General features: G+C 47.2%; 1 protein-coding gene across 1 annotated transcript in view; it reads right to left on the bottom strand.

Moving 5' to 3' along the window:
- ZC3H3 (zinc finger CCCH-type containing 3) overlaps nt 1-24177 on the bottom strand; it is a 117505-nt gene that overhangs the window by 64864 nt on the left and 28464 nt on the right. The window contains 1 exon segment of the mRNA XM_086876348.1: nt 2189-2339. Coding sequence (XP_086732474.1) covers nt 2189-2339 — 151 coding nt within the window.

Genomic DNA, 24177 nt, shown 5'->3' with positions numbered 1-24177 from the left:
GTATGAAAGATGAAACTGAGGTGACGAAAGGGGCGTCCCACCATCATCAGAGTTTCTCCTTGTTATGGGAAGAGCAAAGAAAATCAGGAAAAAAGCAGATCCTGGTGTGTTGCTTGTGACAGATCCAAGATGATGATGATAGGATTGATGGAGCAAAAACTCTGTAAAAACTCCAGGAAAAGTATTTGCCATGTGCTTCCTCCAGACAGGCCAGATGATTGATCACCCCCAGTGAAGGTAATTGGGAGACAGAAATTTATGGCTTCTTTAAAACATAATTGTTTTAATTTGCTGATGGCATTTTATCAAGATTTGTCTGAAGCAGTAAGATCTAAACTACACCAATTTAATGAAGTCGGAGATTAATACCGAGAAAATGATCCTACAAGTCGGAGATCTCAGCCAATCACAGCAGAATGAGGCTGTTCCCTGGAAAATCAACACTGGGTTCAGCAAGAGCCACCACACGGATCCCAGATGTTCCTGCTCTGAATTCCATGCCTGAAGCTTTTCCCCTCCTTCATTCTCACCATGGATCCTCCGTCCATCAACCATCCAGATCTGGAGTAACAAGGTGTGAGGGAAGAAGGTGATCCCAACAGCTGGAGGATGGGCTGTTCTCTATTAAGTAAGGCTGAAAATCACAGAATCATTTGGATTTCAAGGCCAAATCTGGCCTGGGACACTTTCAGGGCGTGAGGCCCTGGGGGAGAGGTTTCCCAGAGAAGCTGTGGCTGCCTCATCCCTGGAAGTGTTCAAGGCCAGGTTGGAGCAACCTGGGATAGTGGAAGGTATTCCCTGCCCATGGTAGGGGGTTGGAACTCAAGCATCTTAAAGGTCCTTTCCCACCCAAATATCTTGTGAGATTCCATGAAATTGCAGGAGGATGGAGCAGGCAAAAAATGACCTGGTTTGTTTCCGGAAAGGGAAATCCAGGAATTTGGTCCCAAGGATGTGCAAATGGAGGTGGCACCTCCAAGTGGAGCAGTAATTGGTGGAGAAAACCCAGAGCAAAAGGAGATCTGTGGATCTCAGGGATGATGTCCAGGTGGGAAAATATCACAGGCAAAAGTAGAACGTGAAGATAAAGGAGGAGGTGGTGCAGGTAAGGTTGACCATGAGCCCAGAAGGATCTCAGTTTCCATACTGGAAGAAGCACTTTGAGAGCAGTAGAGTACAGGAGATGAGGCATTTCTCAACAAAGAGCTTGGAAAACAGACAAATAATTGACCCAGCTTTTTTGTCCAACCTCTCTGTTTATCCCATACTTTGCTTCAGCACCCTGAACTCTTCCAAAACCAACCCTCTCTTCAGATACCAAAATTCAATTTTAAAGGGAAACATCAAGCAAAGTCAGGCTTTAAAAACAATCACCACATTTTTGGTCCCTCCACAGCTCTACCTTAAAAGCCATCAATCCTCAGGGCATTGCTGGAGAATGACTTTTGGAGGAAACCACCTGGGGCAGGGAGAACAAAGCCAGAGAAGAGCAGAGCAGGCTCTCTTTTCCCAAAATCCTGCCTGTGCCTTCTGGCATTTCAGTGGGAGAACAAGTTATTCCCAACCTAAAAATAACCAAAATCTGTATTTTCACCAAACCCATCACTTTGAATTGCACCTTGTTTTAAAGGATCAATTGTTTTAACAATCTTCCTGCTTCTATACAAGCTCCAGGTCTTGTCTTGGCCTCTGAGATGCTCCCTGGAAACATTTCCACCTCTATGGATTTAGGAACATTCCATCTCAAGGGTATGATACCTTCAGTGCTTCCCTTCTTTAGGCAGTGACAAAATGTTTCCCGATGTTCCACCCACCCAGATAATTGGGATTAAGCAAGTTTGGGACAGCACCTACATCCTGGTGTAAGTCTGGAGCATCCAACACGCTCCCCTTCATCACCAACATCTGCATATTTATTCATCCTCTTTTCAGCTTATTTAACTGCTCCATGGAAACAATTAATTCCAAGAGGGAATAAATAGGAAGCCAAAGGCATAAGCTGCTGGCACCAGCTCGGGATAACACAATTCCTAATATGATTTTACACTTTAAGTCAATAAACTCAGAGTAGACCAAACAAAGAGACAAATTAAACAGCGAGGATGCAACAGAAAAACACAGAGCCAACGTGGGAATTCCTGTGGCTCCCACATCCCAACCAGCTGCATTCCAGGGATGGAAGAATTACCTGGATGTCATGGGGCGTCTGGTCTTCCAGGTGGGAATGGGGCTGGTGAAGGATGATAAGGCTGGAGATACCACGCTCTTCTTCACGATCCTGTAGCGTGTCTTTATCACCTTGTTGCCTGGGGAGCTCTTTACAAAGTGGAAGCTGGATCCTATGAGAAAAAACATGGAAAAACAGGCCTAAAATTCAGGTGTGGGTGGACATGGGAGGGATCTCACCAACATACTCACAGAATCATGTAATTTTTAAGGTTGGAAAAGACCTTTAAGATCATCAAGTTCAATGGCCATTGGTCCCACATGTAACTTGAGCCCTACATCCAACTTTGTAGCACCTGAAAAAAGGGGTAAAGTTTCAGGAATGGGACCACTATGGCTGATGGTAACAGAAAGGTCTTGATGGGCTTGGGACTGGCTTTACCAACCAAACACTCTACCATGGCAATCGTGGATTCACTAACAACACCTTGATCCTAACATCCACACTGGAAATAAATGTATGCCTTTAATCCTTGGCAATTTCATCATATTTTTCATCCCCAGAGTGTGGAAGTGCAGGTCGGACAGGGCTTGGAGCAACATGGGATAATGGAAGGTCCTTTCCATGGACAGGGAACTGGATGAGCCTTAAGCTCCCTTCCAACCCTACCCATTCCTGGAATCTCTATGTTACAGGATGATCTACATCCTGGGTTATTCCACAGAATGTTTTGCGCAATTAACATGTTTGACTGTGCTTTTCCTCCACAAGCCGTTTTTTTTCCCCAAGCTTTCAGGAATGCACCTAATTGCCCGACTTTTATAACATACAGCTGTAACTACCCAGATAATTAAAGCTGACACTCCATGCTGAGCCTCGGTCTCCAGGTTTTATAACTGATTTAAAGGGTCGGCTGTTTTTCTTGGAGATCCTCTCATTAAAATTAGAGAGAGGTCGGGAGGAGAAAAGTGGGATTGTTATTTCCACTGAAAACATTAAACCCATCCCCATGTTCATCTCTGTGAGAGGGAGAATAAGGTGGATTCCCAGGTAAACCAGGAAATATAGGGAAACACATTTTAGAGCTGACACCATTCCCTAGAAACAAGGGAACAGCTCCCCCATTTCCCTTCAACAGTGAAAACGTCAATCCACAGCTTTACAGTTCCACACAGGGAATATTTTCCTTCTTGAGCATTCCCAACAAGTTGATGACTTGTGTTGTCTTTGGGAGGGATCAGGCAACACAAATTTCCATTCCCAAATTCAGCATAAAAGTTATAACCCTTGGTGATGGGAAAAGGCAAAAACCAGGCTCTGCCATGACAGGAAAATGACAAATTTTTCGTGATAAAAATGATGCTTGCAACATCCCACAATCTGAACCCATGGGATAAAACATGGAATTAAAGGATCTTCCAAGTTCTCTTCCAGTAGAAACCATTTGATGATTCAATGACTGGAGGAACTGAAGCCACTTTAGAGGTGAGACACTTCAGAGGTCACTTTAAAGGTGAAGCAAAAAAAGAGAGAGGAAAGAATGTGGAAAGCAAGCAGGATTTTATTGCTTTCCCTATCCCAGGATTTTAATTTTTTTTTTTTTTTTTGTAGCAGATCAAATTCTTCAGGGCAGTGACCAAACCTCTGTGTGGGCTTTTAAAGCCTCTGAAAGGCTGAAGCTCTAATTACAATTAAAATTGCTCCCAAGTACCGACAAACTTGGGAGATTTTTCCTTCAGGGAACTGTATTCAGGACAAGAAAATGCGGACAACAAAAGGATGGAGGTGCCAACCCCTGCAGGGACCAACACCACACACACAGTGAAATCCCAGCTACGGTGATGGTGGGATTGCCCTGAAATCATGGACTCATGGAATAGTTTGGGTTGGAAGGGACCTAAAAATCATCCAGTTCCACCCCCCTGCCACGGGCAGGGACACCTGCCACTATCCCTGGCTGCTCCAAACCCTGTCCAGCTTGTCCTTGGACACTTCCAGGGATGGAGCAGCCACAACTTCTCTGGGCAATCAGGACCTCACCACCCTTGCAGGGAAGAATTTCTCCTTAATATCCCACCTTAATCTGCCTTCTGTCACTTTTGTCACCCAGAGAATGTGGACACACACAACCTCTCACGGATACAGCACCAACCACGTACCCAAAGCACTTCCATCCCACCGGGGAAGGAATGAGAGACACAATCCCACATCCTTCCCAGCCAGCAACCGCACAAGTTGCCCCTTTCCCTCCTCCACTCCAACCTCACGGAATAACGAAGCTGGGAATTCGCTGAATACATAATTAACATTTTTTTGCCCCCACGCAAGCTCAAGCTGCCACCAATCAACCCAGAACTGCATCAAACTCCTGCCTGACAAGAAAGAGAGGTCCAAAATTATTGCAGGCATCCCCCTCCTCCTCCTCCTTCCCCAAAACAGGCTGGCACCTGGTAAACTCTATTCCCAGAGGTAATTGGATGGTGTATTCATTCCGAAGCTGCTCCTTGGAAAGTGCCTGATGCGCGACTCCGGCATTAACCACCTCCTCAAAGAGCCTCTCCGAAGAGCTCCGTTTTCTATTATTACTTGCTAGCTGAGGGGTTTTGTGTAGATAATCATGTTATTTAGACAGGATGTTGGTTTAATTCCCTTCATTACAGGCTCCCAGGGTTGTAATTTTTTCCTCTCCGCGTGATGTATTCCCCGTGGCACATTTCACTCAAATCAAACACTTCACGCTTTTATTACAAACAATACCCCAGCGTCCCCCGTTATCAGCCCGGCGCACACATCCCCACTCCTCGCCGCGATCCAGAGGTCACTTCTAATGACTAATCGATCTCATTAGCTTTCCTAATTAAAAACTTTACTACCGCCATGGAAGACAAACTACAAAAAAACTGCTTGCATCATATTCGAATGGGATATGAGCATCATTTATCAGCCAGGGCCGCGCACTGCTGAGCTCGGGGCTTTCTGCGGAGCCGCGAATCCCGCGGGCGCCTCTCGCGCCTCCTGTTCCCAGGGAAAAAAAAAAAAAATCCTGGTGCAAACTCGAAATGTAGAATTGTTAAGGTTGGAAAAGACCTCTAAGGTCATCAACCCAGTGCTGCCAAGGCCACCACCAAGCCATGTCCCCAAGTGCCACATCCACGTGGCTTTTAAATCCCACAAGGGATGATGATTCCACCACTTCCCTGAGCATCCCTTCAGTGAAGAAATTTTTCCTAATAGCCAAACAAAACTTTCTCTGGTACAACTTGAGGCTGTTTCCTCTTTTCCGATGCTGACCTTGAGATGGGGAATTTCTTGCCAAAATCTCTTACCAGGGTGTTTCAAGCAGGGAGGATCCAGGAGCCACCAGCACATGCATCCCTTAGGAATGGGGTTGGATGCAAGGGTCCTTATTTCTTCTCTTATTTTCCTGAGAGAAGTACCAGGAATTGGCCCTCTGGGGAAGCTGAAGCAGGGAGGGCATAAAAAGAGTTCAGTCCTGGAATATTTTACATGAGAAGGCTCTGGAGAAACCTTCTTTTAAAGGAGGCTTAAAAGAAAGATGGGAAATTCCTTTGGACAAGCGAATGGAGTGACAGGACAAGAGGGAATGGCTTCCCAGTGCCAGAGGGCAGAGTTAGATGGAATATTGGGAAGGAATTCTTCTATGTGAGGGTGGGGAGGCCCTGGCACAGGTTGCCAGAGAAGTTGTGGCTGCCCGATCCATGGATTGGATGGGGCTTAGAGAAACCTGATCTAGTGAAAGATGTCCCTAAAAAACTGTGTTGATGTGGCCTTGGAAGTGCTGGGTTAACATTTGGACTTGATGATCTCAGAGCTCTTTTCCAACCATGATTCTGCCATGCTAAATCCATGAGGCAAGAGGAAGATGATGCTGTTCAGGATGGATTAGGGAAACCACAATATTGGTGGAGTAAATCCTGCTCAACACTGATGGGAAAAGGAAAGTTAAATAAGCAAGGGGAACTTCCGGAGGGCAGATTCCCAAATCCAAGAGATTATTGCTGCTTTTGGCAAAAGATAAAGGATAGAAAAGCTTCTTGTACAGGCACAGGAATGGGAAAAAGAGCTAAAGTTAGTCATGACCTGGGTGCCACAAGGTCTCATAAGTAGATTGTCAATCCTTGGCCACCACAACCCTTTCTGTGTGTTTCCATCGGGGCTCAGCGCTGAGCTGAGCTAATCCCGATCGGAGGTGAGACGGGAAGCAGTGAGTGACAGGTACATTGATCTTACAGCACTTGGAAGCGAGACGGGAGCAGGGATGAATGCAAATTGGGGAGCAGAAGCTGAACCTTGGATACGCTGCCAGGACCGTCCCCAGTGCTGGGGAAAACCTCAGAGATTAAAGGGATGCAGCAGGACTACCCCAAACAAAAAAGCAAAGCAGAGACCAAAAAGCTCTGATAAAACCTAATTGCTCTTTCCAAATAGGCATGAGGGAAAAAAAAAAAAAAAAAAAAAGGTTAAGGACTATCAGGACACGTTTGAAGGAGCCACCAGCATGTCCCACCTCCTGGGGGTAAAAAACTCACACTTGGAACCCAAAGCAGCTCCAGAAAGAACTGAAAATCTCTGCTGAAAGATTTTCTGGAAGCAAACCCTTCCCAATATGAAGATGAATCCCTTACCACAGAAATTGCTCCAGATGTGGAAGGGAAGATTCAGCAAAACCCATTGTTATCCTCAAATCCCAGAAGGAAGAGGACGGTCAACCAAAGACATCCCAGGCTGCAGCAGGACCATCACACTCATCCAGTGATGCTCTGGGATCACACCTTCCTCTTTTCCATGGGAAAAGGCATCCCTGACTCAAAACAATTTGCTGCTGGCTTTCATCATGTGGAGTTTGAGATGACAAATGTCACGGCGTGGAATGAGGCCCCCACATCCGCTCTTTGTAAAATCTCTGCAAGACCATTTCCTAATGGATCTGATCCTTCTGCACTGTCTCCCACCTCATGGATGAAGGGAAGGTGGTGGAGGAGCTTTTCAGGATTTTAGTAAGAAAGTCCAAGGGCAAATTTGGGGGCAGCAGAGGAGTTTGCAGCCAGGAGCAACCTCAACAGCAGAAGCACCACAGGAAGTACTGATGACCAGGATGGATCAGCCTCACTTCCACTGTGACAGCAGATTACAAGGACTGGGAATCCCAATCACTGCCCTTTACCTCAACCGAGAGCCAGGCTGCTCCAAGCCCCATCCAACCTGGCCTTGGACATTTCCAAGGATCCAGGGGCAGCCACAGCTTCTCTGGGAATTCCATTCCAGGGCCTCACCACCCTCACAGGGAAGAATTCCTTCTCAATATCCCATCTAACTCTGCCCTCTGGCAGTGGGACCACATTCCCCATCGTCCTGTCACTCTATTCACTTGTCCAAAGTCCTTCTCTGGCTCTCTTCAGGCACTGGAATGGGCTCTAAGGTCTCCCTGAATCCTTCTCCAGTCTCAGATTTCAGCTCATCAATGGGTGCAGAGGTCCCCAAATCTTCTGGGGATTATCCCCAACACCACTTGCTTCCCTGGATGAGAAAATCTGTGGATGGGAAAGGAAGAGCAATGGAGGGAAAAACTGAGAAAAATTGAGAGAAGTTGTGCTAAAACAAGAATCGTGGAATGGTTTGGGTTGGAAAGGACCTTTAACATCATCGAGTTCCAACCCCCTGCCACGGGTAGAGAGACCTTCCACTAGACCAGGTTGCTCCAAGCATTTGGAAATGATCTTCCAAAAGATAAATCCATGGGGAACATGAATAAAGTTTTACCACAGCTCCTCCACCAAAAGCAAATGGTTCTGGTGTTTCCCGTCCCAGCACACCTGGATGGCGTCACTCCTGAGCCACGCAGCTCCGACACCTTTTGTCCTGGCTGCCAACTTGGCCAAGTCCCTGGAGTTAACAAAAGCTTTGGGATTACTGTAATGCTGTTAGGAATTCAGTGTGAAAGCAGACACCAGTATTAGGGATGATTATCCCGGAGCAGGTTCAATATGTTCCCACAGAATGGCACAGCAAGAGGTTAATTATGTTGCGACTGGAATCAGCTTCCAAAAGGACCATCCTTGGGTTTAAGAGGGGAATTTAATTTTCACACTCATTCAGTTCCGTGCTCTTTCAAGAGCAACAGCTCTTTATGCCAGCGTGTAAACGATGCTTTATGATCATGAACTGCTGCTTAATAGGAAATAAATCCAATTGATCCAAAGTGCTTTACCTGGGACCTGGAGCAGGACAGCTGCTCCCGTTGTCACACTGAGAGGATGGGAGAAGGGTCGGATTTGGAGCTGAAACATTTTAGAGGGCTCCAAACCTGTTGGAAAATTTGCTTAGCATGGCAGCTGCTTTCAGCTGGGAATATTTGGGAAATTAATACCAAATCTGTTTGGCTAATTCCATTACGTCAATCGGACCACAGAAAAGAGGAACTTCATGGAATCCACCAGGAGCAAGGCTGCATAGGGGTCTGGCACTTGGAGATGAACTGTAAAGAAACATCCATTTTAGCAGGAAGAGTATTAAATTCATGGAATTGTTTGGATTGGAAAGGGCCTTAAAGATCAAAAGGGTTTTTATTCCAAAACCCTTCCCATGAGCAGGGACACCTTCCACCAGACCAGGTTGCTCCAAGCCCTGTCCAACCTGGCCTTGGACACTTCCAGGGATGGGGATTCACAACCTCTCTGAGCAAATCCATATATCCTGCTCAAATAAATTCTGTGGGTCTGGGTCTGCCTCCAAAACTCCTGGGTTTAGGTGAAAAATACAGAACTTTTGTTTCCAGGAAATACAGAGTGGGAAAACATCACCCAACTCAAAGGGAAAAATTCCAGCAGCAGGAAAGGGAGGGATTCTGCCCCTTTGCTCTGTTCAGGTGAGATTCCATCTGGAATTCTACATCCAGCTCTGGGGTCCAACAGCAGACAGATGTGGAGCATCTGGAGCATGTCCAGAGGAGGCCACGGAGATGCTCCAAGGGATGGAGCCCCTCTGCTCTGGAGACAGCGGGGAGAGCTGGGAATGTCCAGCCTGGAGAAGGGAAGGTTCCAGAGAGACCTTATTAGAGCCTTTCAAAAATCCAAACGTTTAGAAAAGCCCCACCATGCGTGGATATGTCATGGGGGAACAAAGTGATCCCTAAGCTGTTGAGAATAAAGAAGGGGAGAGAGGAGAAGAGCATCTGGAAAAGCAGGGGATGGCACAGCCAGGAGAAATCCGACAGCAAGGAAACACTGGCAGTATGAGTGACAGAAGGAGAAAGAAAAGCAGCAGACATGAAAGTCACAGAGCTCCAAGAAACTCCCTGGAAAAATGCGACTGCAAAAGACACTCAGGATTAGCCTCTCAAAAGGCTGAGGTCCTGTAATCCCTTCCCAGCCCACTGGTGCAATCCCAACTTCCATCTGCAGCTGGGATGATGTACAGGATGGATTTTAGTGGATCTGGTTTAGTGGACGTGGTGTCTTTGGGGTTTGGGTGTTCCCAGGATGCCGCAACATCCAGCATGGAATCAAGAAATGTTTTAAGTTGGAAAAGAGCACTAGGACCATTGAGTCTAACTGTTCCCTCAGCACTGCCAAGGCCACCACCAAACCATGTCCCCAAGTGCCACATCCACACAATTTTTTAACCCTTCTAGGGATGGTAATTCCACCACTGCCAAGGGAGCCTATTCAAACACCTGACCACCTTTCCATAAAGAAAATTTTTACTCCAATATCCAATCTAAACCTCTGTTGGCACAACTTGAGGTCATTTCCTCTTGTCCTTTCTCTTGAGCCCGATCCCCATCTTCCTGCATCCTCCTGTCAGGGAATTGTGCTGAGCCTCCTTTTCTCCAAGTTGAACCCATCCAGCACCCTCAGCTGCTCCTGGTGCTCCAGACCCATTCCGTCCTTTGTGGAATACCATCCCTGGAAGTGCTCAAGGATGTGTGGATGTGGCATTTGGGGATGTGATTAGTGGTAGCCTTGGCAGTGCTGGGGGAATTGTTGGAAACCAATGATCTCAGAGGTCTTTCCCAACTGAAGCCATCCTACATTTATCTACACAAGAACAATCCATATCATTTTCCAGGGGCGTCTGGGTCACTTCAGCCCTGCCAGCTCCCACAGCCAGGTGATTTTTCCAAGTACAACTGGCTTATTCCCTCCAATCCCAAAATATGGAGAGAGGCAGAGACAAAGGGGTCCAACAAGGTCTTGGTGGGGACAGGAGAGCACATCACCAACCTCCCAGTAACCCCAGTAACCCCACCAACTCTGTCACATCCCCATTCCCACTGCCAAAGCCCCAGGACGGCCCTTCCAAATGTCACGGGAGCAGAAGAGCCTTCCAAGGATGAGGAGACCCCACATTATCCATGAGGATTGGCAAGAGGAGGTCACACTGAAGGCTCTGAACACCGTTTTCCCAGCTCCAGCCCATGTTAAAGAGCCTGAATGGGTCTCTGGAGCATCGGCCCTTGTTCAAACACAACCCTTATTATTATAACAAAAGAGGGTGGTGGGTTTTCTTTCCCCCCTTCCCTCAGTGAATGATTATTAATGTGTTTCCAGGAGCTGGATCCATTCCTCTAAATGAGAGCGGGATGGCAGGAGGAAAGCTGATAAATGCCCTCCTCCCCCCGGCCTCACGGCGGGAGCTGCCAGGGGTGCTCGTTCTAACAAGCTGCAGATGGAAGACAACTGGAATAACAAAGTATGAATTTTTATGAGTCTAATAAATCACTCCACTTTTCCTGCTCTTGATCGTTTCCAGCACTTCAGACACCAGAAAAACCCCGGCTATAATCAAATGGGTTCAGGGATCTCGTGTTCACGCCTCACCGTGGCACGGGGAGAGGTGGCTCTGCCTCAGGAAACGATGGGAGTGCTCGGCGGGCTGGAATTCCATTTGCATTTGTGCTTTAGGATTGACTTTCTATTATTTTATTTTATTTAAATTTAACAAGGAAAAATTTGAATCTCATAGGTATTCCCCACCCTCAAAGCCACTTATACAACTGAAGGCCACCCAGCTTTTAGCTTCCTAAGTATCCACTTGAAAAGAACCTGACCTGACTCCGGCATTCAGCAGAGGAACTTGGATAAACTCAGGGAGATGGGAGGAAAACTTTGCAGGCAGAAGGTTCATTAAGAATCCTTTAATTCTCCTTTCTAAACTTTGATATAAAGCAGGTGATGGACAGGCTCAAAATCCATCCCAACGAGAAACAAAGGGATTCAACTACAAGTTGTAACCACTGAATAGGTGTACATGGGTTTGCCAAGGGAGCTATTTGCCAAAAAGCCAGAAAAGCATCACATCCATGGAAAGAAACAATCAGGACATTGTTTTCTTTACCAAAAAATTACTCTTGAAAACTCCCGGATAGAGGAGAACAGAACTAAAGTCAGATACACCACAGTGGTTCCCTGACCATGGAAAGTGGGGTTGGAATGAGATTATCTTTAGTCTCTTCCAGCTCCAACCATTCCATGATTCCATGTGGTTAAGCAAAGGAGAACCACTGCCCCACCTCAGCCTCAGTCCCTCAAGACCAAGTAGAACTCCAGGATCTCTGAAATCTGGAAAAAACCCACTCTTTATAATCACAGAATCATTAAAGCTGGAAAAGACCTCCAAGATCATCAAGTCCAATTTTTGATCAATTCCCACCTTGTCACCCAGACCAGAGCACTGAGTGCCACATCCAGTTATTCCTTGAACCCCGCTAGGGATGGGGACTCCACCACCTCCCTGGGCAATTTTCCAATGCTTAACAACCCTGTCCACAAAGAAATTTTTCTTGGACTGGAATTAATGTCACAACACTCCCTGTCCCCCAGCACTGATGGTGACAGTGAGTCCCCATCCCAGTGTCCCAAGCCTCGACACTTCACCTTCCTGAAGGAAGGATGCCAAGTTAACAGGGAAACCTGTTGTTTCCATCACCCTTATCCTGCCCTAGTCTTTAATCCATCCAATATGTTCTTTTTCCCTGCTTTTCATTTGCTTTTCCAGCACTGCACTGCATCAGGGAGGGAATTCATCTTTGACAAACATTTACCGATTATCAAATCACAACTGCAGCCGCCGACAGGGGCAATAAGTCACTTTAAGCAGCCGCCCGTATTCCAGGCTCAGGAGTTTGGGCAGCTCCTCGATGACAAATCACTCCTGTCAAAGCCGCGTGTTCCCGGCCGCTCCGGAGCCGTGTTCCCTGTTGTTCCACGCTACCTGGTGTTTAATGACAACACTGTCAGACTAAGACGAAGCCACTGCGCCACCGACTGCCAAAGCCCCATTAGAGGGAAGATTGAGACCCTACTCTTCCCAAACTCACTCAAGCAACACAACCCACGAGTTTTTATAATTACAGCGCGAGAGCCATCGATCCCGTGCTGACATCCAACCTATCCCTATGAAATGGGAGTAGTTTGCTGGCTGACAGTTGCTATAGATTATTGTGGGTGGGTTGGTTGTTTTTTTTCCCCCCTTTTTATCCATCGCTCGACAAAGCTCAGGATGGATGGGAAGGAAGAAGAGGAAAACATGTGCAGTCTTTTCAGTGCTGTTTCTATCCCAGCTCTTTCCCTTCAAAACGACTTCAGAGAATCTCAGAAGGATCTGGATGGGAAGAGACCTTGAAGATCATCCAGTTCTGAAGCCCTACCATAGGCAGGGACACCTTCCACTGTCCCAGGTTGCTCCAAGCTCCATCCAACTTGACCTTGGACACTTCCAGGGATGGGGCAGACAAAACTTCTCTGGGCAATCTGTGCCACGGCCTCACCACCCTCACAGGGAAGAATTCTTCCTTATTTCTGCTCTAAATCTTCCCTCTTTCAGTTAAAACTTTCCCCCTTGAGGAGGAAGAACATTGCTGTTGCTTTAAAGAAATGCGTTCATCTGCTTGAAGCCGTTACAGGATCCGTTAAGTTCCTATAAATAAGGAATTTCACAGCCTAAGCTGTGCACAAGCATCAGGGCATGTGGTTGATTTCCTTGGATTGCCCATTTGCGTGATCCAGCTGGATGGTTTTGGCACTCATCCACTTCTCCCACCTCCCCAAAGACCACGGCTTCAGCTGTGCTGGAGGAGAAAGAATCCAACGGCATTGCATGCTCAGCATGGGGTTGGATGGCACCAAGAGGCACCCAAACCTTAACCACCATCCCATTCCATGGGCAGAACTTAAGGATTTGACCACTAAGACTTAAACGACCCAAAACCACCATTCCTTCACCAGAGATGGAATTTTCTCATAGGCCTGATCCTAAAAAAACATCCTCTTCAGGATGGGGTGCAGTGAGAGGGAGCTTCAATCGTGGAAACACAATGCCAAGAATTTCTCTTGGATCAAATCCACATGGGGACCAGAGTCACTGAAATTTATCCTGTGAAAAACAGGATTACAAGAAGGAAATTCCCATTGGCTACATGGATGGTTCAGGAGAGCCATTTCTCCTTAGAAAATCCCAAGTAAGTAGCACACCACAAGACTTTGGAATAATTTTGATTTAAGATCCTCTCAGGCACATGGTGGAATTCATGGGGTGTCCTGTGCAGGGCCAGGAGTTGGACTGGCCTGTGTGGGTCCCTTCCAACTCAGGATATTCCATGATTCCTTTCAGTCACGGTTTTGAAACATAAAGGCACAAAGCTGAGCCCACATCACTTTTTTAGGAAAAGAAGAAAGCTTTGGCACTGGTGGCTCATCAGTTCCCGAGATCAACAACATCATAATAAGGAAAGCTTAGACCTCCAAGTCACCTGATCCCAACCAAATTTGCTAAATCCAAGGCTGCTATTGAAGAAAGGAACAAAACAAAGAAAAAATTCCATTTTTGGTGGAAAGCAAAAGCTCTTTTACCCAGAATGTCCATAATCCCATCTCTACCCTCTGATCCAGCACTTTACATTCAGGTTTCTATCCCTGCATCCCTGAGCATCAGCCTGGAGCATGTGCCATCCCATGGTGCAGCCTGTGCCTCTCCACCAGCACAGCTTGAAGGAAACGGCATCCGGCCAAGGCCAGGTTGGATTGGGATTGGAGCAGCCTGGACTCATGGAAGGTGTCCCTGCCCATGGCAGAGGGCTGGAATTAGATGATCTTTGAGGCCTCTTTTAACCCAAACCACTTTCCTTCAATCTTTTTCCATGACTCCAAACCTCCAGGGGCACCTGGATTCTATTCCAACAAAAAATTAAGTTTTCCAGAGCCTGAGTGATAGGTGAGCAGAGGATGCTTTGTCACATCCTCAGGATCACCCAGGGATGTCAGTGTGGGAAAGGGAAAGAACAACAAATCTCCCTTTTCCAGCCTCTACATCTGACGAGCTGCTCCAGACAAGGGGGGGAAACATTTGATAAATTTTCATTTCCTTTCTGAAGCTGTCAAGGAATCTTTTTATTGACAGTGCTTCAGGGTTTTTCCATAGCCTCAGGGAAAAGAGCACGTGCTCTTGCTTGTTATTTAACCAAATACATATTTTGGAGGGAGAAACAGCTACAATCCACCTCCTCCTCCAAATAAATCCTCCGGGTGTGAGTCCTGAAGAATTCCATACATCTCATAAGCAAAGTGGCAGCCTGGTTCACATCCCCTGACCCAGGAGGGATGATGGTGGGAAGATAAAACCAGAATCTTGGAATTGTTGAGATTGGAAAATACATCCAAGATCATTAAGTCCAACTGTTAACTCAGCCTTGCCACAATCACCACTAAAGGATGTCCCCAAGTGCCACATCCACACGTTTCTTCAACATTTCCAGGGATGGAGATTCCATCACCGTGCTCCAAGAGTTGAAGCCCCTCTGCTCTGGAGCCAGACTGGGAGAGCTGGAAACATCCAGCCTGGAGAAGAGAAGGCTCCAGGGCCTTCTCTTCTCTTCTACAAACCTTAGAGCCCTGCCAGTGCCTAAAGGGGCTCCAAGAGAGCAGGAGATGAACTTGGGACACGGGATGGAGGGCCAGGACAAGGGGGAATGGCTTTCCACTGCCAGAGGGCAAGGATAGTTGGGCTAATGGAAAGGAATTCTCTGTGAGGGTGGGGAGGCCCTGGCACAGGTTTTCCAGAGAAGCTGAGGCTGCCCCATCCCTGGAAGTGTCCAAGACCGTGTTGGATGGAGCTTGGAGCAACCTGGGACAGTGGAAGATGTCCCTGACCATGGCAGGGGGTGGAATGAGATGAAAGATCCCTTTCCACTCAAACCATTCCCAGATTCCATGAAGATACAAGGCAAGGGCACTAAGACCCAGCCTCAGCACAGCTCCAGCCCCTGAGATCAACAATAACCCAACAAACAACATCCTAAACCAGGAAATGGCTGGATTTTAAAAAGGACCATGGGCTAAATCACTTTGGATTTCCTGCTGGTTCACAGCTTGATGGCCTCTTGTCCAAAGGTCAGAAATTCCCTCTCCGAAATACCCCCGGAATAGACTCTCTATAAAAAGAACCAGGAGCTCACAGCAAATCCCACGTGCAAACCATAAAGACGTAATCCCTGGAGCTCCAGGGATTCTGTACATGCCACCGGGAGTGTGAACAGCCAGACTCCCAGCCCAAATCTCAACTGCAGTAATGCCTCCCAAAGTTTTCCCGCTGGCTCCCAGAAGATCCGTGCACTGGCTGTTTCTCAGGGCCATAGGATTTAATCCAGTACAGCAAATCCTTCAGGAGGGTTTATGACCAAGGAGTCAAAGATTTCCAGGATGGCTGAGGAGTTCCACAAAACCAGGTACAAGGTTTCACAAAGCGTCAGTATATTTTCTTCTACAATAACCTAAAGTGATCCATGGTCTTGGAGAATTTATGTCCCATGTGCAGGAAAACTTAATCTTATGTAAATGAAGGTACATAAATTAAATGACCAAATAAAACCACTGGAAAAATTAAAAGGAGGAATAAAGGAAATCCTGTATCACACAATTTTAGCATGATGGGGTAAGGGGTTTCCACTGCCAGAGGGCAGGTTTAGACAGGATATAGAGAAAGGATTTTTCCCTGGGAAGATGGTGAGGGGCTGGGATGGAATCCCCAGAGAAGCTGTGGCTGCCTCATCCCTGGAGGATGGGTTGGACTTCAGTTGAACTTGTGGCTTGGAGCTGGATGTTGCAGAGAGCCAGAAGGTCCCCCCTGAGCCTCCTTTTCTCCAGGATGAGCCCCTCCCAGATCCTTCAGCCACTCCTGGTGCTCCAGACCCTTCCCAGCTCCATTCCCTTCTCTGGACAACAACAAACCCAAAGTCTTTCCCATGAGCTCATCAGTGCCACCAACGTGACGGAGGAAAGCACCAATCCCCCCAGCTGCCCCCACTGCCCACAGGAGCACATGGAAAAGGCAGCAGGATTTTAGGGAAAGGCAGCAGGGACACGCTATTAACCTTTCTCTCCCAGGGTTCCTGATGTGTCCACACCAAAGCTGGGCTGTCATCACTCACTTCCCGTTGTTTGGCCAAACTCACACCGTCTCCAAGAAAACAGTTTGAAAAACTCTGTCCCCACAACCCCCCCCTCCCTCAGCTCCTCGGAGCACAGCGGCACAGAACGCCTTTCCTAATGTTTCACACTCGGAGAGCTCCTCCAGCCCGCGCTCGCTGTGTAATCCCCACAAAGTGCTTCCCAAAACAGCTGCAGCTCTCCTTAATTAGTCTCCGCGGGCAACGGGCATTAACGATTCAGTCGGATGAGCGACTATTTCTGTGTAAACCCCGCGCGCTCCCCCTCGAAGCCTCTCTGTGCATCCATCAGGAATGATGCAGTTGAGCATTGACCTTTGGCCAAACCCTTCTGGAAAAGACACGTTAGGAACAGGTGACCAGCAGTGGATCCGAGGCGGCGTCTCCACGAGGAAAGCACTGACCAGCTCCAAGATCAGTGGGAATTCAAACCACCTGCAGGTCTTGGGAGAGACATGGTCAAGACAAATAACTAACTTTCAGCCCCTGGATTTTGGGTCTATAGTTCATGGATTTGGGGTAAACTCTTAAATTACAGCTAGAGCTCACCATGCTTGCTCCAGGGCTCCTTTAACAGGAGCTGCATTCCAAGAAACTCAATGTCTTTACTCAGGCAAATGGGGCTCCAGGGTCTGAACAGAAGGGAGCGGGAAGATGTTTATCCCATCAAAGCGTTGTCTTGACTCAGCAATTCCGGGGAAGCCTTCAGCAAAAATAACTCCTTGAGCAGGAGCAGGTTCTGCAATAAAACCCAGTCACTGTGTCCACCTAGTGCCTAATCAGGGGCCAGGTTTTAAAAGTAATTATAATAACTAACAGGGGAGAGGGAAAAAAAGCTGAGAACTTGGGAATCAGATGTTCATGGAAAAGATGGGCTTGAGGAGAAAACAGCTGAGCAGGTGGTGATTTTACCATGGGTTTTAAGGTGTTCAAGGCAGAAAACGACTGAATCTCATGTTAAAATATTCCTTGGATAGTTGTGCCTGATGGGGAACAGACTTAAGGGTCAAAGGGATCTGTCCACCAGCCAAAACACCCTCTGGTTTCATGGGCTATCCTGAGTTGGAAGGGAACCATGAGGATTAACGAGTCTAACTCCTGGCCCTGCACAGGACATCCCAAAAATTCCACCTTGTGCCAGAGACCCCTTTCCAATGGCTCTGGCAGCCCTGGGGCTATGACCACTCCCTGGGGATCCTGTCCCAGCACCCAATCACCCTCTGGGAGAAGAACCTTTTTCTGATATCCAACACAAACCTTCCCTGACACATTTCCAGCCATTCCCTCAGGTCCTGGCTGTGGTCACAGAGAGCAGAGATTGGAGCTGCCACTCCTGAGGAAGCTCCAGATCCAAATGATTCTTCCCTCAGTCTCCTCCAGGTCTTCCCCTCCCTTCATCGTGTCCCTTTGGGACAGCTTTAGATCCTTATTTCTGGGATTACATGTTCCAGCTGTTTTTTCTCCGGGAGCTAAACACATGCTGAACCCAGTGACCACCTAACTTCTCCTTCAACCAGTTCCAGCCCAAGGAATGATTCTTCCAGAGGGGACTAAACATCCTCAAAAATATCAAAAGCCAATCAGCTCAGCAAAATCTTCCTCCAAGCTCAGCACAAACCTCAGGAAGAGGCTTCTCCGGGCTGATTTTCTCCTCTTGATGTGCCTGTGTGAGTCCCAGAAGTGGCAGGAAAGTCCCCAGACATCGCCTGGCTCTCAGGTGAAGAAATGTGCTTCCTTCAGGATGATGGCTCCCAGGAATCCATGGAGCCGGTGCCGTGCCTCCAAGCAATTTGAGGCTGGGGAGTGCCAGCGGAGCAGCACACGGCACATTCCTCCTCTTATCCTTTGTCTCCAGTTTTTTTCCCTTCCTGCTGGGCACAGGAGGTGCCATGGGATCTGCTTCCCGCCCCGAGGAACACTGGAAGAGGCACCCCTGGAGCAGCACCTTCCATGAGAGCTTCATTTGTAGCTGGAGATTTTCCAGCCCCTCCAGGAGCTCCTCCGGATCCGAGGGTGACACAAACACCGAGCAGCCCCGCAGGCCCTCAGGACGTTCCCAAAGTCGCTCTCAGGTGGGAAAAGTTATCCACATCCTGCTCAAAACTCCAAACTTCTCCCTTAACTTGCTGCTTCCCAGAATCCCTCTGGATTCCCCCATGGATAACACCATCTGATACCTCAAATGTCACCAAAACTTCTCGTGGAATAAATCCCAAACCTCTCCCTTGATTAACACAACTGGACATAAAACAACCCAAACCAAAATGCTTCATATCATAAACCACCTTTGATTTTTCCTACCCATAAAACCCGGGACAATATGGAAGGAGGAGAAGGAAGGACAATTTTCATCCATAAAGTTGGAGTGGAATGTCAATATTTATCTGATGGAAATTTATAACGAGCTTGTAAGTGATTATTGATACAGGGATCAGGAATCTGGACCAAATTGAATGCAAAGCAATGACAACACCACTGCCAAAATACACCGTGGGTGTGCTTATTCCATAAATATTCTATTCCCTGCTCCCACAGAAGGGAATCCCAGAAACCTGGTCTAGTGGAAGCTGTTCCTGGTCCATGGAAAGGGTTGGAATAAGTGATCTTTAAGGTCCCTTCCAAAACCATTCCAAAACATTCTGGGATTCAGGGTATTCACAGGATTTGCAGGAAGAAAAAGAGAGAATGAGAGTGAATTTTCAGGGATAATAATTTCTGTGGAGAACCTCTGGAACACAAATGGGAGCTGGGGGAGGAGGGGGCTCAGCCTGGAGAAAAGGAGGCTCAGGAGGGACCCTCTCACTCTGCAACTCCCTGACAGGAGGGTGGAGCCAGGTGGGATTAGGATCTGCTCCCAGGGAACAAGGGACAGGATGAGAGGAAACAGTCTCAATCTCTCCTCAAGGAGAGGTTTAAGGCGGATATTGGGAAAATTTCTTCATGGAAAAGGTGGCCAGGCACTTGCACAGCTGCCCAGGATAGTGGTAGAGTCCCCATCCCTGGAAGAATTTAAAATCCATGTGGATGTGGTACTTGAGGACATGGTCAGTGGTGACCTTGGAAGTGCTGAGGGAACGCTTGGACTCAGTGGGCTCTGAGGTCTTTTCCAGCCTTAGTGATTCCAGGATTTTATCTCATGGACTTTGCATTTTGCCACCTGATATTTCCCTGAGGACTCCAGCCGCTGCTTTTCATGGAAGGAAGGAGAAATTCCTTTCTCCATGCAGCTTCCTGGGAGCAACGAAGTGGGAGGATTAGGAAGGAGGGAATCAGGTGGGGAAACTGAGGCAGCATCCAGAATACTTCACTGGAAAAGCAAAGGACACATCAGCGCTGCCCTCACTTCCAAGGATTTCCCCCCCTTTCATTTAACACCTGATCACTTCCTCCAGGAATTCAGGAGAGAGGATAAAAGCAGGACGTAAACAACAGAGCTGCTCTTTTCCGGCACCAGGCGTTGGAAATGGTTGGAGTCTCCACGATAATTGTGTCCATGTGCAGGGTGGGAAAGTGGCTGGAGTCGGGTTTCCGTCCAGCCATGAATTCCCAAATTGTGGGGCTATTAATAAATCCCGGGATGCTGGGACAGGGCCATGGCATGCCAGCTGTGCCTCTGGATTGGGAACAACTGCGTGCTGGAAGTCTGGACCAAGGACTGTGTGGCCTTTTCCATAAAACCAGTCCCAGCCCCAGCACTGATCCCACTGATCTAGGGATAGCTCTGCCTTCCAACTCTCAAAATTCATCCTTAAAAAGTGGTTAATCTGGGTCGTTATTTGGAATTGCACTAAATCCATGCAGAAAATCCTCAAGCTGAGGTCTAAAAGAGTTTTAGCCCTTTCCAAGCGTCAGGATCTAGGGACAGGTCTCAGGATCCGGGGACTGCTCTGCTCTCCACTTCCCGAAATTTCATCCTTAAAAAGTGGTTAATCTGGATCCTTACATGGAATTTGGGGTTAATTCTGCTGCGAATCCCTGCAGAAAAACCTCAAGCTGAGGTTTAAAGGAGCTTTATCCTCCGTCACATCCCGGGTCTCAGATTCTAGGGATCATTCTGCCCTTCACTTCCAGAGATTCATTCTTAAAAATCTGAATCATTACACAAAAAAATATGGATTAATTCTCCTGCAAATCCCTGTAGGAAAACCTCAAACTCAGTTTAAAGGGGTTTTAACCCCTGTCACATCCCAGGTCTCAAATTCCTGGAATCCTTCTCCCTCCATTTAGAAACTGGTTAATCTGGATCATTACATGGAATTTGGGATTAATTCTGATGCAAATCCAGGCAGGAATGATCTCAGTGGGGAATACTTTGGTCTTCCCTTAGAATACCCCAGAGGAATTTTTTAACTCAGCCCTCAAGATCCCATTTTTCTGCATTTAAAAGCAAGAAAACCAGGAAACAGAACAGCAGAGTCTTCCTAGAGCAGACAGAAGGATCAACAGTAAAAACAAGGATAAAATTCCCCAAATCACCTTTATTTTTCCCTTTCAAAGCTGCTTTAACACTTCCTTGACTGCCCTAAATCTCCAGGAATCCCCTTCCCATTCTCCATTCTGGCCCTACTTTAAAAAAATAGAATCCGGAATAAGCTGATTTTTAATAAACCAAAATATCAAGAAATTCCTTGATACATCCACGTGTTTAAGCCACCAAATTAACACCCTCCAGAATCCCAGGAAAAAAGCTCCCAAGATTCCTTTGCATCCCCCTCCTCAACTCTTTCCCAAAGAGAGGGAGCGAGTGGCTGGAAAAACCGCAGAGGTGGGAGCTGTTTTCCAAGTTTCCTAACAAATTTCCCGGCTCGCCGGGATGACAGATCACCGAAGCTCCAGATGGATTGCTTGGAAAAGTGAGATGGTCATGTTTGGGCCCCAACGTCAGCACATCCCATCAATCTCCGGGGAGTTCATCCCCCCCCCTTCCCTTTTCCAGAGTTCATTCCCACTTCATTACTGGATGGAGTGAGCCGGGAGTGTCTGATTTACCGGATACTTCCTGAGCTCTGGGGAAGGCACTGGGAAAACAGGAGCGGAGCTTTGTATTCCCAAAGCAGCACCTGCCCCGCTGATATTCCTTAAAAAGGGGCACAGGGCAGGAGGGAGGAAGGGATTCATCCCATGGAATTATGTGGTTTTCTACTTCCCTCTTTTTGGGTGGTAAAATCCTGGGAGAAATGCGGTCCCTGGAAGGACAACGTATCCCAAAGGATCTGCCCTGCTCCTCTGGGAATCTCCTGGAGATCCCGTTCTCCTACACCAAATGCTTGAATCCAAGGACAGCCCAGTTTTCCTGGCTGGACGACACATCCCAAAAGCTCTGCCTGCTTTTCCAGCGATCTCCTAGAAATCCAATTCCCCAAAATCAAATACCAGGAGCCTCAAAACATGGGAGAATCCAGTCTTCCTGGCAGGATGATACATCCTAAAGGGTCTGCCCTGCTTTTATGGGAATCTCCTGGAGATCACACCCTTCTAAACCAAATGCCTGAATCTGCAGGACAGCCCAGTTTTCCTGACTGGACAACAAATCCCAAAGCTTCTGCCCTGCTCCACCAGGAATTTCCTGGAATTTCTCACACACAGAATTCCAGGAGCCTCAAATCGCAGGAGCAGCCGATTTTCCCTGTGGAAACTGCAGGACATCACCAAACCCCACCTTAAATCAGCACCAGAGCAGGTTTAAATCACCAATTCAGCCTTTTCACCTCCCACCCCCCCCCAAAAAAAAACCAAAAAAAAACAAAAAACCCTTTATCCTGATTCCCAGAAAAGAGCTAGAAAGCTTTTCCCACTCTCTTCCATAAATCCATGCCCAAGCCGTGCTGGAAACGGATTTTTGGCACTCCGTGACATAAAGGTGCCGCTGCTCCCAGCTCCCAGGTAATTTCCTGGTCAGCATCCCTTTATCCCACCATCTGCTGGAATGATTACAAGCCGGAAAAATCCTGACCCAGCAGGAAAAGTGGAGAAGGATGAGGCAGAGGGAAGCAGATGCAGCAGGATCGGGCTGGAGCAGAGTTCCAGCACAGAGCTTGTCCCTCAACATCCCCCTCCTCGGAACAAAATCTTCCTGGATATGTATAAAAGAGGGGAAAAAAGGAAAAAAAAAATATTCCCAGCCAGAGGATATTTCATGGGAAAACAAGGGTTTGGAGGTTATTTTTTTATTCTTCGGAAGAAATTTCATGTCATAAAAAGGGAATGTTCCCATTTATTCAAATTATAATTGAAGGCCGTTCAGGATTTTTTTAAATCCCAAATTTTTGTCCGTGAAAAGCCAGGGATGCACATCCCATTTTTATCCTTTAAAGGGGTCCCCTCACTCCTTAATTTGGTCACTCTGGCATGAAACTCTCTGCCATAAAATCCAAGACAATCCAGGTCAGCAGGGACAGCCGACAGGGAAAAGATGGATTTGATTTCCCGACAGAGCCTTTCCCGCTGTTGTTCTGCTCCAAAGGGTCCGGAGGTGATGCCACCCAATTCCCTCCCCTTGTGGAGCAATTAATTAATTAATGCAGTTAAGGACAGGGGTAAAGTTTTGAGAAGGCAGGGAGATAAAATAATCTGATCCAATAAAAAAATTCCCGGTCAACTCACCAGTCTTGGGAATCAATTAACGGGACAGGAATCGGCTCCATGAGGGAAACATCCCAGAGGCAGCACAAAAACAAACTCAGCTCTGTCCCTAAGGCAGGAATCCTGCACAGAGTGGGAAAAGGTAATTACAGGAGCACTGGAAAACTGGATTTATTCCCAAAGGGTTTTTTTAACAGAGAATAATTTTCTCAGCATCTTATTCCGCTCTTGCTCCCGATAGTTCAGGAATACTGGGAATGAAGGAGTTAAAAAAACCAACACGGCATTTAAATTCAATTCTTGCACCTCACAGGTTATCCAGGATATCCCAAATTATCCAGGATGCACAGAGACCCCAGAGGGTTTAACTAAAGAGGAGCTGGGATACGCCTCACTTTATTCAGGACTGAAGGGCAGAATTAGGGATTAAACCCAAATTTACCCTGAAAGTCACGCAAAAATGAAGGCAGGGCAGCACTGCCGGGGAAATTCCAAGCAGCTCCAGCCCGGCTACAATTCCTGCTGAACACACGGATATTTTGCTGCTTCTTGTAACTCTCGGTTCGTTTTCCCCTACGGAAAAAAAAACCTTTATCCAGAAAAACGGCGGAGGCATCGTGCCCCCTAGAGGGTACCACGGCGGGTCCTGGTGTCAGATCCTGCTTTCTGTATCCCAACGGGAAAAAGATGGAAAGGAAAATCAATTTCTTCCCACAGTTTTCCACACCTGTGCCCCAATATGTTTTGTAAAGAATTGGCAAAGAAAGGGAGAAATGCATCCGGGAATTTTAAACTTTGCGCTACAGGCTCCAGGTTTTATCCCTTCAAGTTTTCCTTTCCAACTGGGAAACTGGTGCAATTAAACCCCAAAGCAAGGAATATAGGGAAAAATTCTATCCCAAACCAAGAAATACAAGGAAAAGATATTTTCTTGTTTTGCTGGAGTGACACACATGGAATTAAGCTC

Source organism: Cyanistes caeruleus, chromosome 1, assembly GCF_971803275.1.
Source record: "Cyanistes caeruleus chromosome 1, bCyaCae1.hap1.1, whole genome shotgun sequence".
In the NCBI taxonomy this organism is placed as follows: domain Eukaryota; kingdom Metazoa; phylum Chordata; class Aves; order Passeriformes; family Paridae; genus Cyanistes; species Cyanistes caeruleus.
Note: the sequence above shows the minus strand (reverse complement) of the source record. Positions and strands in the feature narration are given on the sequence as shown.